Genomic DNA, 17,302 nt, shown 5'->3' on the forward strand with positions numbered 1-17,302 from the left:
AAGAAACTTTTACTACTCAAAGAAGGCAAGAAGTACTCTTACGTTTCTTATGGACCCAGCTTTGAAAGAAGTGATGTCCTCTATGCCACTCGAAATTCAATGATACTTGCAATAACAGCAAGTACTCATCACCAATTTTCAGTTACCAATATGCTTTCAATCAGTTTTCTCCACATTGTGTCATGCAACTCTTCTAAAAATGAGTATTAAAGACCACAACCAAAAACACCAAAACTGAGCACAGAAACCCTCTGGAACACAAGATTGAATCATTTCTGAACCACTAACAAGATTTCACCATGTAAGAACACTTGTTTGATATGTAAATAAATTTAATTACTTATTTATTTATTTTTATTTTTATTTATTTATATATATTTATATATATATAGGCATCAGGCATACTCCACACTATTTTGACTTAAGAAAATAAGCATACTCAAACATGACCAAAAATCCAATTGGAGCAATCCTATGATACAACATGAACACACACACACACACACACACACACACGCACGCACACACACATATATATTTCTTTATTTATTTATATATAGGCATCAGGCATATCATCAATTCTCCACACTATTTTGACTTAAGAAAATAAGCATACTCAAACATGACCAAAAATCCAATTGGAGCAATCGCTTGGAAACAATTTATATTGGTGATTTACAGATACAAAGTCAGGAGGTCAAATGTCATTCATAGATGGAAGTGGTTCTACTGACAGTCACAAGCTTGTAAGTTGTACCTGTAAAGCTAATTTCTACACTTGGACTGTGCCAGGCAAAGTATTTAGAAAGTAGCATCTATTATATTCTGGTCCCTAAATCTTGTCTAACTTGTCTGCTTTAACGACAGGGTTAGCCTTTGCTATGGCATCCCGTGCAGCAGCTTTGTAGTCAAAGGAGCAATTATGCTTTTCGTGATATCGATGAAGAGAACAGAACAGATTCCCACATCGACATTTAAATCCTGTCAACCCCACACGCTTCTTGCATGAAAAGCACCTGTTTGGCTGCCGATGCAGCTGCTCAGAGGATGATGCTGACCTGGATCTTTCAGTTTCTAGTGGTTGGCTGGAAGTCCCTGCTTCAGGAACAGTTGCTTCTGGTTGTGATGACCTTTCTATCCCCGAATCCGACTGAACTGCTGAAATAGCAGCTGCTGCCTCTGCAGCCTTCGCCTGTTTTAGAACAATGTCTCGATAGCACTGGGAGCAAAGATTCATAGTTGTTGCACTTCCGAAAAATCCACAGTTATTAGAGCACAATACTGGTCCCTCGGGGGGCTGGCAGCCTGTCTCATCCTTATCCATCTTCCAACTTTCCTGTGCCATTCTGTGCTTCGCACAGACACGATAAGTTCCTGCAGTGCTTCCTGAGCAGCAATTTCCAGAAACAGAGAAACAAGCTTAACTCCCACAGCCTGTGAAACATACTGACATCCTTAAAAACAATGCCCTTACCCTTCTAAAACTACCTCTATCTAGACAAACACCCTGCTATCCTATATAAAGTAAAGTGGAAAAAATGAAACCAGGGCATAAAACTAAAAAAGATGATTTGTGGCATGACACCCCGTCAAACCATGGCCATTCAAGTTAAAAGTTGAAAACTGAGAAACAGGAATGATAAAAGAGACAGTATTTATAATATAAACCTTCATAAGAGTATAGACACTATATATTTGTTACAGCTTTCACCATCGGACTAACTGTAGGAGTCTCTTCAATGCCCAGCCATTGGCAGATCTACCTAGAGAACAGTACGAGCTTCTCCAGAAGCACCATCGTCACCCCCACACCCAGAGATCACCTTCTACATGCGTGTCCACTAAGGACTCCTAGCACACTTACGCCACTCTAGTTATGACAGTTTGAAGTCCTACCTGTCCTAATTAGGCGCCTTAAGCCTTGGTAACCAGTGACCACTATCTAGTCTCATCCCTAAGCATAAATATTACTCCACATTACAAGCATTGTAACATTCCCTCTCTTGAGAAGAATTGATATCCTTAACAATATTAGGAAAATGCTTTCTGAGTTTGCTTACACTTTCCTAAGTAGCAAACCATCTTTCCACTTTACTAAAGAATAATGCATGCCATGTACACTTTTCTTTCACATCAGAAATATTTCTGGTTCATGTGGAAGTACTGAAGGTTTAATCAAGTCTACAAGAAACTCCTCTTGCGCCAAACTCTCAACCTTCAAGTAATGGTTAATTCAAATAACTAACATGAGATTCTGGTAAGGCTGACTTGTAAGCAAGTCACCAATCCTCTAAATTATTGCCAGTGGTCCACAATACCTCAGAGACAACTTAGAACCTTCACTAGTCTATAGGGTTCTAGACGACTTGGGTACTCTCAAATAACCTCCTCGTTTTTCTATGAGGATTCACATAGCTTTAAACTCGTTCTTGAGCGTTTCAGGTACAATCCCGAAGATGCTTCAACATCTGATGCATGTCCTACGAAAATATATATATACCTTCAATCATACAAATTTAGGAAAAGTCTTTCAGCGCTGGTACCTTTTCCTTTGCAAGCCCTACACTGGTGGCGGTCTAGGCTGAGATCCATGCAATTAACATTAACTGGAACGTAGTTGGAACCGGACGCGTATGGTTACCCCGACCAGACGTATGAAATCCCTTTTCCCATAAGCATATGGAAAGGGGCAAATATACTTGACTTTTGGTTGGTTGAAAAATCGGGAACCTAAACCTTCAAAACATCACATTTTTGCAAAAAGCACCGTCTTTCATGAATTTAAAATTAATACTAGTTTGAAGTTGAAAGTTCTGTAACTCTCTGACAAGTAAATGAGTACCAATGCATATTTTCTTGTTTTTGTTTTGCAAAATTAAGGTCACATCTGATTCAGCCCCTGGGGCTGAACCATACTCCAATCATACCTCTGTACCCGTATGCATTGGCCCTATGGAAAAACTATGGAATGGACTATAGCCTATTGCTGAATGCTTTCATGTATATTGGGCAAACTCCAATTTCGCCTCCCTTTTACTCACATGTGCATGTACGATATCTTCCAAGGTTTTTCTATGTTATGTATAACCATCTGACTATGGATAATCAAACGTGCTTATACTCAGCTTTTCTTTCAACTTATGGAAGACAGCCCCCCAAAAAATAGCTATCAAACTTGCTATCCTGGTCACTAACAACACTAGCTGCTAGCCCATACAATTTGGAAACACAACTTTGACACAATCTTTGTTAGAAACTCACTGTGCCCACCTGTGAGCCCCGATTTGAGGGGACAAGGGGCAGTGAGAGGTAGGAGGGCTGGGGAGAGAGAGACTCAGGCCGGCATCATAGGCAACCAGCACATGGGCTGGTTGCAGTCTGCAACAGCAGGAATAAAAGGGCTCTAGGCCTCACATAGAGGCACCAGGAGCAGCATTGACTTGGCCCAAAGCGCCCTTAAATAGGGGCCTGTGGCTGGCCAAGTCGGCCCAACCAGGGCCAACCCTGGTCGGTTTACTAGGGCCCATATGGTCGGCCACCAGACAAGGTACCGACCCTGCTGGTCGGTCAACTGAAGGGGCCTGGGCAGTGCCTATAAAAGGCCCACTCCTCCATTGGTTCCAGCATCCAGTGCAAGACTGAAAGCTCCTCTCCAAGGCTGTGTTCAGCACTCAGATCTGGAGCAGTTGGTGAGAGAGAGAGTCCATCAATATTCTCCAGCACTATGCTGTGTTTTGTACTGCTCCCTTGGAGCTATTTTTCTGCCCACCATCCGGTGGAGGAATATACTCTCTCTCTCTCTCTCTCTCTCTCTCTCTCTCCATCCATATTTATTTCTCAGTGAGTGTTTGTTGCATCTGTGATCATCTATCTGAGTTGAGTGTGTGTAAGAGTTGGAGAGATCTTGGGTGGAGGTTTGAGTGATTCATTCCCTCTTATTTTATAACATGGTATCAGAGCCATAGGCTCTCAACTCTTCATCATCAAAGCACTCTCTGAAGGAAGGAGTCCGTTGGCAGAAAGGCGATTCTGTTTTCAGCTCAGGCTAGCACGGGAGGTCAGTACATCTTTTTTGCTTCAGTTTTTTTTTCAGTTTGCTATTCACCGAGATGGATCAGCATTCAAAAGCCTCTACACCCACTGCTCGTCCTTCCTCCTCCTCCAGTCATCTTCCTTCTTCATTCATTCCCAATTTTGGTGAAGCTGGAAAGCTCGATGGGACGAACTATCCAATTTGGAAAGTCAAGATCCGAAGCCATCTGGTGGCACAGAAGCTATGGAAGATAGTGATTGGTACCGAGATGAAGCCGGAGGACATTGTGGACAAAAGAGGTGACGTTTTATTTGAAGCAGATGCGGATGAACTCAGTTCAGTGCATGGGAGGAGAGGGATGCTCAAGCCTTAGCAATGCTAATTGGCACGACAGCAGATGCTGTGATTCCTCATATCTAGTTGGCAGAGACGTCTTCAGAGGCATGGGCCATACTGAAGGAGCTGTATGAAACCGATAATACAGCCCGTATCATTACTCTTCAGCATCAACTTTATAATCTTGATATGAACGAGGGTGAGTGTGTGCATGACCATCTGACAAAGGTGAAAGTCGTGCGGGACCAGCTCGCAGCGGTTGGTCAGAAGATGGACTCGAGTCAATTGGCGTTGCTCACACTCCACAAGTTGCCACGGAGCTCAAAAGTTTTGTGACTACGGTCACTGCGGGTCAACGGACTAAGCCAATCACTTTTGAGAAGCTTGGCCCACTCCTGCTTCAGGAGGAGGCTCGAGAGAAACTTTTTACGCAAACCGACGAGAAGGCATTAGTGGCCAAAGACAAGCCTGGAAAAGGCAAGCCAAAGGAGTTCAAGAAGTCAGAGGACGCTGACCGAAAGAAGAAAATGAAGTGCTTTTACTGTGAAAAGCTTGGCCACTCTGTCAAAGAATGCCGAAAGAAGAAGGCAGATCAGAAGTGGAAGAGAGAAGCCAGGAACAAAGAAGAGCCTAAGAATGATTCTGCCAAGCCCAATGTCTATAGCATCATGGGCAGGATCTAGGTACTCACTTCTCTTTGTGGATGATTTCAGTAGAATGACCTGGGTGTATTGTTTGGCTAAAAAGTCAAGTTCAAGGACTGGAAGGCCAGAGTTGAAAAGGAGACAGAAGAGGATGTCAAGACGTTCCGTACAGACAGGGGGGGAGAATTCACCTCAAATGAGTTTAACACATTTTGTCGCAAGCATGGGATCAAGCGACAACTAACCACAGCACATACTTCTCAGCAAAACGGGGTAGCCGAGAGGAAGCATAGAACCACCACGGAGACGAGGCTTGCTATGCTCCGAGGGAGGAACCTTTCTAAAGCCTATTGGAGTGAAGCTATCAATACAGCCGTACACATTCTCAACAGGACCAAGATGAAGGCCGTCAAGGACAAGACTCCATATGAGGCATTTTATGGTAAGAAGCCCTCTATCACTCATCTTCGCATTTTTGGTTCTAACGCATGGGTGCATGTGCACAAGGAAGAAAGGACCAAGCTTGATTCCCGGAGCAGAAAATGTATCTTTGTTAGGTATAGCGAAGAATCCAAGGCCTATCGACTCTTCGACCCAGTAAAGAAGCAGATCCTTATCAGTCCGGATGTCATCTTCGAATAAAAGGAATCTGAACCCCAGGAAGAGCCTCAGATAGAGGAGGAGGAGATTGTTCAACCCTCGAACCCACCCCGCCCCAGGTTGACCATCCAAGAGGTGAAGAAATCGGAAGCTGATGTTCCACAAGGTACTGAGGAAGAGCAGAATGTTCCAAAAGCAGTTCCAGTTCCTCCTCCCACTGAGAAGCAGAAGAGGTTGCCCCAATGGTACCTGCGGACATTGGAAGACTCTCGGGTCACCGAAATACTTGAAAGTAGCAATTCCGGATTGCGACGGTCCCCATCCGTGAATTTTGCGTTGGTGGCTCAGCTTGAAGAGCCAAGGACCTTTGAGGAGGCGAAGGATAATCCAGAATGGCAGGCTACCATGCAGGTAGAGATGGATGCTATCCTGAAGAACAATACCTGGGACTTAGTGGCCAGGCCCCCGCAACGGAAGTCATCGGCACTAAGTGGATATACAAACTTAAATACAAATCAGACGGCAGCTTGGATAAGTATAAAGCAAGGTTAGTGGTCAAAGGTTTTGCTCAAACTGAAGGCATGGATTTTGATGAAACTTTTGCTCCCACAGCTCGCATGGTTACTATCCGGACAGTGATTGCCCTTGCTGCCCAATTCCAGTGGCCTATTTTTCAAATGGACGTGAAGTCCGCATTCCTTAATGGAACCCTGGAGGAGGAGGTATACGTGGAGCAACCACCGGGCTTTCAAGATCCAGGGTCCCCATTAAAGGTCTGCAGGTTGAAGAAGGCGTTATACGGGATGAAACAGGCCCCCTGAGCTTGGTACCAAAGGATTGATGTATTCTTTCAGAAGATAGGGCTAAGTCGGAGTCCTTCTGAGGCAAACCTTTACTTGTTCATTGAGAAGGGGTTGCGATTGGTACTCATCCTCTACGTTGATGATCTTATCTTAACAGGTGACCATGTCAAGAAGATTTCTCAGATCAAGGAGCTACTCATGTCTGAGTTTGAGATGACTGACCTAGGGTTATTACACTAGTTCATTGGGATAGAAGTAAAGCACGCCAAAGACAGGATCTTCATTTCACGGGAGAAATATTGCAGAGAACTTCTGAAGAGATTTCAGATGGAGGATTGCAGGACAGCAGTAACTCCCATGGAGGTCGGGCTCAAGCTAAGTGTTCACGACACATCTCAGTCGGTCGATACTCCTTTGTACCGACGATTGGTAGGAAGCTTGCTTTACCTTACCAATACTCAACCTGATATTTGTTATGCAGTTGGGCTATTATGTCAGTTCTCTGCTTCTCCTAGGAAAAGTCATTGGGATGTAGGTTTATAGGTGCTGAGGTATCTAAAGGGTACTTGCACCTACGGGATCACCTACACCTAAGACATCAAACTAGGCGGGCTCTATGATAGTGATTGGGCGGGTGATGCTGACACCAGAAGACCCTTTCATCTATAGAGGCAGAGTACAGAGCCGCGTGTATAGCAGCTTGTGAGACACTGTGGTTGAGGTGGATTCTGGAGAACATGGGCGTGTGTCAGGAGGACGCAACAGTGCTGATGTGCGACAATCAGAGTTGCATAGCCATTGCCAAGAATCCAGTGTACCATGCGCGGACCAAGCACATCGAAGTTCATTACCACTTTATTCGAGAGCTCATCATCGACGACATGATCGAGCTTATGTACTGCCCGACCGCCGACAACTTGTCCGACCTCTTCACGAAGGCACTTCCTCGAGAACAAATGGAGCACCTCATCAAACGAATGGGGATTGGCCCACAGTTGTGACATTGAGGGGGGGTGTTAGAAACTCACTGTGCCCACCTGTGAGCCCCCGATTTGAGGGGACAAGGGACAGTGAGAGGTAGGAGGGCTGGGGAGAGAGAGACTCAGGCCGGCATCATAGGCAACCAGCACACGGGCTGGTTGCAGTCTGCAACAGCAGGAATAAAAGGGCTCTAGGCCTCACATAGAGGCACCAGGAGCAGCATTGACTGGCCACCCAAGGCACCCTTAAATAGCTACCAAAAACTTATACTTCTGTCCAAAACTAAGGACACAACACAAAAGAGAGAGATCCAGAATCCCACCAATGGTGTGGTCCTCTGATCTTACCACAAGGTCCTTCTCCTATGTGGCCATGTGCCTACCCACACGCCTCGCCAGATAGCTCGCCATGTAGGCACATGTACCCCGGGATACCTTGCCATCTTGAACTGCTCCAGATCTTCCTCTTCCAGGCCAGATCTATGCCATGTATGCATCGCCATCTGCCATGGTCTTGACGCCATGTGTTGCAGCCACTCTGATGCATCCAGGTACTTTCCTTTTTCTCTCTGATCTCTGCCCCCATGGCAGCCATCTTGCTGCCCATGGAGGATTACCAAAAAGCGAGCGACAAAAAGCGAGCAAGCCAAAAAAAGCGAGCGATAAAAAACAATAAAAGATTTATAAATCCCCCATTTTAGTAGCAAAAAATAATAACTTATTCAAAAGTGCATATGTTCCCTCAATGCCAGAAGGTTAAACATGCATATAACTTTAAAGCCATTAACACTAATTTCACATCATCCATGAGACAGTTTGTATGTTTAACTTCCAAGTCATTGTTTGTATCAAAGACAAACCCTACTGCAATCAAGTTCTCTCTTTCCACTAGAGTAATTGAGATCATCTTTCCAAGGACTCCTTGCATGGATTAGTCTAGATTCCATGCATATGTATAGGTTTTTTAACTCTATTCACTCTTGGAATAAAACCCATGTTTCTTTATTACTGCAAAAATATCCTTCCCTAATGATTTATTCTTACCTCCTTACCAATGCAGCAAATTGGTCACAAATTCATTTTTTGGTGCATTAAATTTTACTAGATGGTGCACAAAGACATGATAATCGTCTAAAGTACGCCTTGCCATTTGATTTGATATGTAACATGACCCCGTTTGGACTTGTAAATCAAAAGATACAGGGATCTAAAAATGTCCTCTTTTGGGCCAAAACAGGGAGCGCGTTAACGCGCTCCCTGTTTTGGCCCAAAAGAGGACATTTTCACATCCCTATATTTTGGCAAGATGTCAACATTTGATTGTTTTGGCCCAAAAGATGAGTTTTTAACATCCCTGCATCTTTTAATTATCAAATATAAATGGCATAATGTTACATATCAAATCAAATGACAAGGCATGATTTAGATGAATATCATGCCTTTTTGCACCATCTAAAAAACTTGTGTGCATCAGAATATAAATTTTGTGGCACATAACCACCTTTTTGAATACTTTGTACTTCAAGAAATTATTTTATAAAAAACTTAGATTCTTTCTTTGCTTGCTTGATTTTCCAACCACTTCAACTAATTGTCGCTCGCTTTTTTGGGCTCGCTCGCTTTTTCTCGCTCGCTCTATTGACTGCCTCCTGCCCATGTGGCATCCCTCAGGATCCAGGTCCACCCCCCCACGCTCTCCTCATACGGGGGCTTACAGATGGACCCCCTCTCACCAACACATCTTGGCCCAATGCCAACATGTCGATGACGATGCTCCAGTAACTCCCTGGTCATAGCCCTTTGGAACATTTCGATGTCGTTATCTTTTCTTGGCTTTTCATCCAGTGGCTCTTGCTCCACCGGGTCTGGTTCCGCTTGCGCACACCATCCTGGTACACAGGTCCATCTCTGGTAGCACCTCCTGGCACCACCACCTTCATTCATGTTCCCACCTTCGAGCTCGAGAAATCCAACCGCCACGATCTTCCAGTTGTCCCCCTCATAATAAGTGAACAACCTGGAAGCTTCCAAGCACCATGCTCTGAGGATCTGTTTCAACCCGTTCTTCCTTTGGCAAGGTCCGCACCTATTGAATATCTCCAGATAACCTGGACCACGATCTCTCACTGAGCTGTCAAGCTGTCCATCACCTTCCAGCAATCTGTGTCTGAGATTTGAAGAAGCACCCATACTTCCCCTTTTGCCTTTGAAGAAGGTCCATTCCTTTCAATCTCGCATAACTTGAGACATATGAAGAGCAGATTCTCCCCATAGCATGCTATAAAGGCTCAAATTAAGAACATCAAGTACATACCAGATCGTCATACTGCCTATGTGCTTGCTTTGAAAGCAAACCATGCACCTCATCGAGGCACATACCAATGGCCTCTGTAATCCTATATTGTCCGCTTCTGAAGTACCACCACCATCTGAACATGAAACCCTAGGGCACTCCATGGAATCCACCCTCGTGTCAATATCGACAGCAACGCACCTAGAAGATACAAAGCACTCCATCTTGTCCTTCACCTTCACAAAGGTCTCTAACTCCTCGTCGACCCAATCTCAATGTCAGACATCATCACTGTGGTTTCTAGGTCGGCATATCTGACCTCAATAGCACACGGAGATATCACCAAGAACAACTCTTCGATTACCAGCTTTGGGTTTTGTGTCACCCTCTAAATCTGAGTCGGACTGCTTCCTCTTGTTTTTCTGATCCGTCTTCTTCTTTCTGCAATCCTTCGCAAAATGGCCTAGCGTGTCACAGTAGAAGCACTTCTTTTCTGCTTCCTTTTGGAAGTGTTCTCGCCATCAGAGTCATCCTTCTTGGACTTGCCACCGTTAGGCTTGCCCTTCCCTTCGCCAACGTAATCATTCGCCAGCAACGCCTTGTCATTTTTGTCATTGTTGTAGAGCTTCTCCCTAGCTTCTTCATGTAGCAGTAACAAAGATTTGGTCCTCTATCCTGCTATCACAGTCGTAACAAAGCTTTTGAAACTCCAAGGTAGCCTCCTCGGGTACCATCAAGGCCAAATGGCACAAGTCCACCTTCTAACCGACCAATGCTAGTTGATCCCTCACCACCTGAAGTGGTCATGTACTGAATCTTCCTCATCCATGTCCAAGTTGTAGAGCTGATGCTGAAAAAGCAAGATTTGGGATGTGTTGTCTGTCTCGTACAAATCCTTAAGAATGGTCCACGCCTCTACTAAAGTGTCGGCCCTCTGGATGTGAGGAAGCATAGAGTCCACCGTAGTCCCTATGATTAATGCTAGGGCATGGGCATCTCTATCTTCCCAAGCTTCGGGCTCCTCTCCATCTACTGATATGAGTATCTTCCCTTGTTTGTCCACCATATCCTCCGGCTTTGCCTCCACTCCAGTTGTCAATTTCCACAACTTCCGAGCCACTAAATGACTCGAGATCTTCACCTTTCAAATCACGTAATTTGTCCCATCTAGTTTTCGTGACTCTCCAAAGTTAGGGATGGTGAAAGAAAGAAAACTCGAGGAGGAGGAAGGGAGAAGGGGCTGAAGAGGCTTCTGACATCTCTGTTGCTAAACCACACAACAAAGTCGATCAAACTCAACCTTCCGTAGACCAGAACTCTGCACCTGACTGAACCTGAGTCACCCTCCTCACAAGGGCACTGTCCTCCAATCGTGGAAGTTGACTCCCAAAAGCTTCTGAATCAGGGTCGTCCTTCAACAAGGTCCCTGCTTTCAGGCTCCCACGCCTATGAGCCTCCTACTTAGGCATTGATACCATGTTAGAAATCGACCAACAGAGGGTACGCACAACAGAAGACTGATAGAATAGCCCAGGAGCTCACAAAGTGTAACCGGCCTTAGATCACTAAGGGCAGTGTATCTGTCTCTACTATCTCACAAAGATGAAAATACAGCCAACTTAAAGGATTGCCTTTGTCCACAAACAAAACTCAAAGCATAGAACTTCACTGCACAGCATCATGGAACCATTCAAGGCAAGGGAGGCTAGAATGCCCTACTCGGAAACATAGAGAGTGACACCTATTGGCCCCAACACTTGGCGCCCCTTGTGGTATTTATTTAATCTGGTTAGCTCAAAAAACAAAGGGACTCCTTTCAAGAGCTCATCCGCAGGTGCAACCCAGTACAATGCCAACCCATGGCTGTGCTAGTGACCAACTCCCAGTGCTATTACTTTGGTTCCTTTCAGCAGACATGCATATTCACAAGTAGACCACTCTGACAGCATGCCAAGCAATGCATTACCCATTTCCAAGCCATTATCGAGCCCAAGGCCAACCACTGCACCCCCAAGAAGAGAGTATCACAACCAGTACCCCAATCCTCTCCCGAGCCAACTCAGTAAGAATAGCTGTAGCAAAGAGTAGAAAGGGAAGATGAGAATTCAGCCAACATAAAGAGCCTGTTTCAGCCCGAAACAGCTCCAGAAGTAGGATGAAAAGCGGACAGCAAACTCTGGTAGGAGGGAGCTGCCCATGAGTGTCTTCCAGCACCAGAAAAGGTCAAAGAAGAGTGCGTCCAGCAAGCTGTAGCAGATCAGCCAAGGATGCATCCACTAGAACAGAGTTTACACAAACACCTCCCTTTTCAGTGCGCCTTGCACCAGGCAGGAGCAAGAAGAGAGGCTCCCATGAATATGGCTTCAGATGCAAAAAAGAAGAACTTTTGTCCCGAAGAAAGTCGAAAATAGCTTCAAAAGTGGTCCAAAATGAAGGTGTTTAGGTCCCAAAAGCATGCCAGCAACAGAGGGCACCAAGGGGAGGAGAACTGTCGCGAAGAAAGCATGAAATTCCACTTCAGCCAGCAAAGGGAGAGCTGCAAAAATCCGCCATCTAGGAATGAAGCTGCCCTTGGTAGGGGTGAAGTCTCAAATCAGCACGGAAAGCCAAGGAAGGGCTCCAAGGACTTCCAGAGGTGACACAAGGCAAGCAGATAGGCCACCAGCAGACACATAAGCAAAATGAGGCGTGGGATTTTTAATGCCCCTAGGGGGTTAGATGGCACACCATGACCCTAATGCAAAAGAACCAATGACCCTAGTTTGTAGGATCTCTAGGGGGTCAGTTTTTAAAGGATGACCCCACTAAACCAAACCAATGACCTTAGAAATTGAAACCACTCTAATAGCACCAAGAGTTGCACTTATTGCACATAAAATCATAGGTACCTTTTGGGCATTAACTAAGGCCCCTAGCCTGGTACCCTAGGCTAAATTCAGTGACAGTTAGTTTAAACATTTCACCATCACCACCACGTCCTCGTGACACACAGTGTGTGGGGGGTGTGGAACCACAAACTTCTTTACTTAATGTGCATCACATAGATGTGCAAACTCATCAATAGACAATAATCCAGCTAGATATAGAAGCTACCAAAAACTTATATTTCCATCCAAAACTATGGACACAACATAAAAGAGATAGATCCAGAGTCCCACCAATGGTGTGTTCCTCTGATCTTACCACAAGGTATGTCTCCTATCTGCAGCCTCTCTCTAGACTCAAGCCGCGTGCTCCACCTCGAGCGTCTGTAGACTTCTGTCCAGAATGATCTCAGCAACCTTCTGCCCTGGAAGACAGTCTAGGTTCAGCCTCTCCCTGGAGCTAAGTCTGCAGCAACACTTCTCTCCTTCACTTCCTGTGTGGAGGCCCAAGGATGGTGTATATGCTGCTCCTTTCTGCTCCTCCAAAAACTGCAAGGCTGGATACTGAAATGAGGCCTGAGGCCTCTCCTTTTATAGGGGCTGAGCCCCTGTCATATTGATCAACCAGCCAGCCCTAAACGGGCCATAGGCACCTGTACCACGGGACACCCCGCCATCTTGTGCTGCTCCAGATCTGCCTCTTCCAGGCCAGATCTATGCCAGGTACTGCCCATGTAGCAGCCATGTTGCTACCCACATGGCAGCCTCACTCCCACTACCTAGAGGTCTAGTACCCATATGGATGCTGAGGTGTCAACCCCATGAGCTCTCCTCATTTGGGGGCTTACAGGTGGGCATTGACCGACACCATTGTGTACCGAAACTTCCTCATTTCCCAGCTCTAGAGGTGTGCTTTCTTGCATTTGTTTTGAAAGCTGTATAAAGCTGTCAACCTTCTTATGACTCTTCTTTCCACACATACACATTCCACTTGTAGTTGTTCTCAAACTCAAGCCCCCGAAGTATTTGTAGGTTGCAACCGCTTCTACGAGTTCCCCTTGGACACTGCTTGTTTCTTGTTCCAATTACGATGGCCTTTATCTTGGCAATGTTGACTTTCATATTTGAGTGCTGGCGGAATTTACCTAGTGCATCCACATGTGTTTGCATGTCCTTTTTCTCTTTGGCGAAGAGAACTACATCATCTGTGTAAATGAGAAGCAGTAAGGCATACCCGGCAATTTGTACTCCAACAATGTGAGCTCTCATCCAATCTCCTAATTCGTCGATGGTAACCCGAAGAGAATTGGCGAGAGGGGACAGCCTTGTTAGGCCCCTACGTTATTGCATATGATTATCTTTTCCTTAGAGTTTGACCCATCTGGCTTGACCCTTGTGGGGTTTTACACATGTAGCCTCCCTTGTCCTTGGAAAAGGGAGAGCCACTGCATCCTTGGAAAAGGGAGAGCCATTGCATATCTGAAGCCCAAAGCATCCACACAGGTTAGCAATTGCTTTCCCATGACCATGACTCTTCTGATAACCTCTTCCAGCCTCTTCTTTCTTCACTCAGATAACCAAAAAATTTGAGAAGCAATAACTCCGTATTTATCAATATCAGGTCTTATAAAATTCCAGGCATATATTCAGTTTGTCATAGATGCCAACATCCGAGCTAAAAGTAGCCTGAGAAATGCTAAGATCAAAGTGCAAGAACTTCCAACTTGTTATATATTTAAATTCACACAATTAATAAGGATGAATTCTTCCACAAAACATGTTTGGCTATTTGTAAATCAAATCTTTAGAGTCTACATCTGCAAACTGCGTAACTTCACTAGTCTACGAAAAACGATTGGAATTGGGAAAGTTTCAAGCAAGCAATAAAAGGCACCAATTATAAGAACCACAAATCCCAAATTAGCACCCACAAATGTGACTATCACAAGTTTCAAATTGATCAGACATGTGGTCCACTGTGAGAGTGCAGTGGAGACAAAAGCGTGCAATCTTTTACTGCTTTGTGTTCCCATATTCCTGCCTTGAGCAATGGCCTTTCCAGATCTCCAATGATCCATCACCAAGCTCATATCCATGGAGACATGCACACCCGCGCGCACATGCACGATGGCCTTTCCAGATCTCCAATGATCCATCACCAAGCTCATATCCATGGAGATGTGCACACATGCGCAATAGAGGGAGGGAGAGAGAACAGAAAATATAATATAATCAGATGGAAGGACTAGGTTTATTTCCAAGCTACTGTGACTTCATGAAGTTCCCAATGGCAAAGCTTCAAACAATAAGCTTCATCTTGGGTAGACCCCTATAGTGAACACAAACAGAACATGTGCTGTCTTGACTTGATGGGAATCCACTTGCCAGATTTCATACCATGAGCTCTGTAATGAATAGCATGGAGCACAGGCTATCATATTCTTACTTACTCCATGCAGTCTCATGCATGAAGAGAAGTCAACTTTTTATATATTCAGAGATCCACACACGGACTCAGCCATCACAAAGGCTGCAACTGTGAAAGGCAAGGTAAAACTCGGACCCTCCAAAATCATCGAAAAGAGACCGGCCTACCATGGTAACAAACATTGAAGGCAAGGTAAGAAACACACACTCTCAGAACCTCCAAAGCATTGACAAAGGGACCGGCCTACCACGATACTCCGCCAAACAAAAGCTAGACCGGCAAGTTGATCAACCGTCATCCGCAGGCTTGAAAGTACTTATAATTTTTAACAGTAAAAGAATAATTTTTCATATCGTGCAACTAGCTTACAGAACCTTCAACAAGGACTAGTGGCATATGAGAAAGGAGACGGACAAAACAGGGAAAGAAAGAGAGAGAGAGAGAGAGAGAGAGAGAGAGAGAGAGAGAGATTTTAAGGTCCCAACCAGTTCCGATAATTACCAAGTATTTGTGTGTTTCGTGCAGCAGATCGAACAAAGGAGGAAACACTATTGAAAGGGGCGCGCTTTGATGGGGAAATTAGCATTGTTTAACACACTCGGACAGCGGCAGGGCATGAAAAATGGTAGTATAGTGAAGGAAATCTAGGAAGGCTAGAGAATGCCTGTTAAGGAGCACGCAGGACAGAAGAACGAAAGGTCACCGTTGCAAACAAAGAAAACCCTGCCGGCCGAGGGGCGTGCCTTAGAATCTGATTCACCGAAGAATACAAGCCCGAAAAACTCATCGATCGTGCCGGCAGGGGAGCACGCTCAATTATTAATGCGATGCGAAACTGCCCAAAACGAGAAAGAAGAGGGAGCGAAGCCAGAGAGGACGATGGAAGTGGAAATTTAGAAAAAGTAAGAAGGGATGGAAGAAAGAAGCGAAATGGATGTGGTAAAGGAAAGAGAGAGGTACCTGTGGAGGGCTGCTGCGGTGCTTGTTGCGTCTGTGCTGCTGCTGCTCTGCTGCGTTGATTGTGTGCAAGAAATGAAAATGAAGATGAAGATGAAGATGAAGATGAAGATGATGAAGATGAAGACGAAGACGAAAGGTGAAAACTCAAGATTATCACTAATCCTACGCTTAATTCAACCATACTCATTCGCACCCCTTGTGTTTCCTCCCACCCTCATTTGCTTCCCTTAACCTTACCTTAGCACCCGCGCGGGAAGGTGCGTCCTCCAAGGTGGACGAATCAAAATGGGTGGGCCCGGATTGGGGGTCCCAAAAGACCTGTCCGATAGGCTTAGGTCGCCCCCAACTATAGCCCACCACCTGCGAAGTGTTTTTAGTGGGTATTGAACCCGCACCAACAAATTGCACCCTCAATAGGCTTGTTCAACAGGTTGAGGCCGCCCGCGACTACAACCCACAACCCGCAAAGTGTTTTTAGTGCGTCTTGAACCCAGTCCAACAAGCAGATAGTGGCCCCCTCTTTCCACTCAGCCAATCACTCATTGATGCTGCGAATGTGTAGCTCATGTTTAAATGTTTTCCTCCAAGTGGTGTGAACACCACACCCACCCGAATGTAGTCCATGTTCCTTGGTGGGTGGGTGGTCTGAACCCACCCTTTACACAACATCATCTGATTCTGCCAATTGGTGCGTATGTGTATGGTTGAATGAGACAATTTTCACCTTTGCCTTTCGGTGGCATCATCTTGTGTAAGGTAAAGTTAAGTGAATTCAGCTTATGTGCGAGAAACGTGAAGGTGAAGATTGTCGGATTCAACCATGCACATATGCATGCCTTGGGTTTCTTCGAGCCCACTTATGCTTCACTTGACCTTACAACATGATGCCAGTGGAAGGTCAAGATGGTATTAACATCAAGCTAAGCCTACCCGATTCAACCATACACATACGCATCCCTTGTGTTTCTTCCAACCCACATATGCTTCACTTAACCTTCAATAAAGCTTAAGATTGCCATACACTTATGCAGCTAAGCCTGCCTAATTCAACCATACACATACACATCCCTTGTGTTACTTCCAACCCACATATCCTTCACTAAAGCTGAAGATAAGCACTAAGATCATGCTAAGCATGGCTAATTCATCTCTTGTGTTTCTTCCAACCCAAATATGCTTCACTTATCCCTACCTTACACAACATGATGCCATTAAAAGGTAAAGGCGAATAATCACTAAGATTAAGCTAAGCCTACCCAATTCAACTATACATACATATGCACCCTTTGTGGTTCTTCCAATCCACATATGCTTCACTTAACCATACCTTACACACCACATCATGACATGGACTCTGTATT

At 45.1% G+C, this 17,302-nt stretch overlaps 1 protein-coding gene across 1 annotated transcript; it reads right to left on the bottom strand.

Annotated features, from left to right (window-relative positions):
- Positions 1–646: 646 nt before the first annotated feature.
- LOC147894044 (zinc finger A20 and AN1 domain-containing stress-associated protein 8-like) lies at positions 647–16,038 on the bottom strand. Its single transcript, XM_087384893.1, has 2 exons — positions 15,942–16,038; positions 647–1,386 (listed from the first exon to the last, which is right to left on the bottom strand). Exon 2 carries the CDS (start codon positions 1,343–1,345, stop codon positions 833–835), a length of 513 nt encoding a protein of 170 aa, XP_087241019.1. The 5' UTR covers positions 1,346–1,386; positions 15,942–16,038; the 3' UTR covers positions 647–832.
- Between the last annotated feature and the right edge of the window lie 1,264 nt (positions 16,039–17,302).

This window comes from Dipteris shenzhenensis, chromosome 14, assembly GCF_047967505.1.
Source record: "Dipteris shenzhenensis isolate YYH24624 ecotype China chromosome 14, Dip_SZ_1.0, whole genome shotgun sequence".
Taxonomy (NCBI): Eukaryota; Viridiplantae; Streptophyta; class Polypodiopsida; order Gleicheniales; family Dipteridaceae; genus Dipteris; species Dipteris shenzhenensis.

Coding starts and splice junctions, on each gene's coding strand:
- LOC147894044 (XM_087384893.1), bottom strand. CDS start 1,345: ATGGCACAGGAAAGTTGGAAGATGGATAAGGATGAGACAGGCTGCCAG.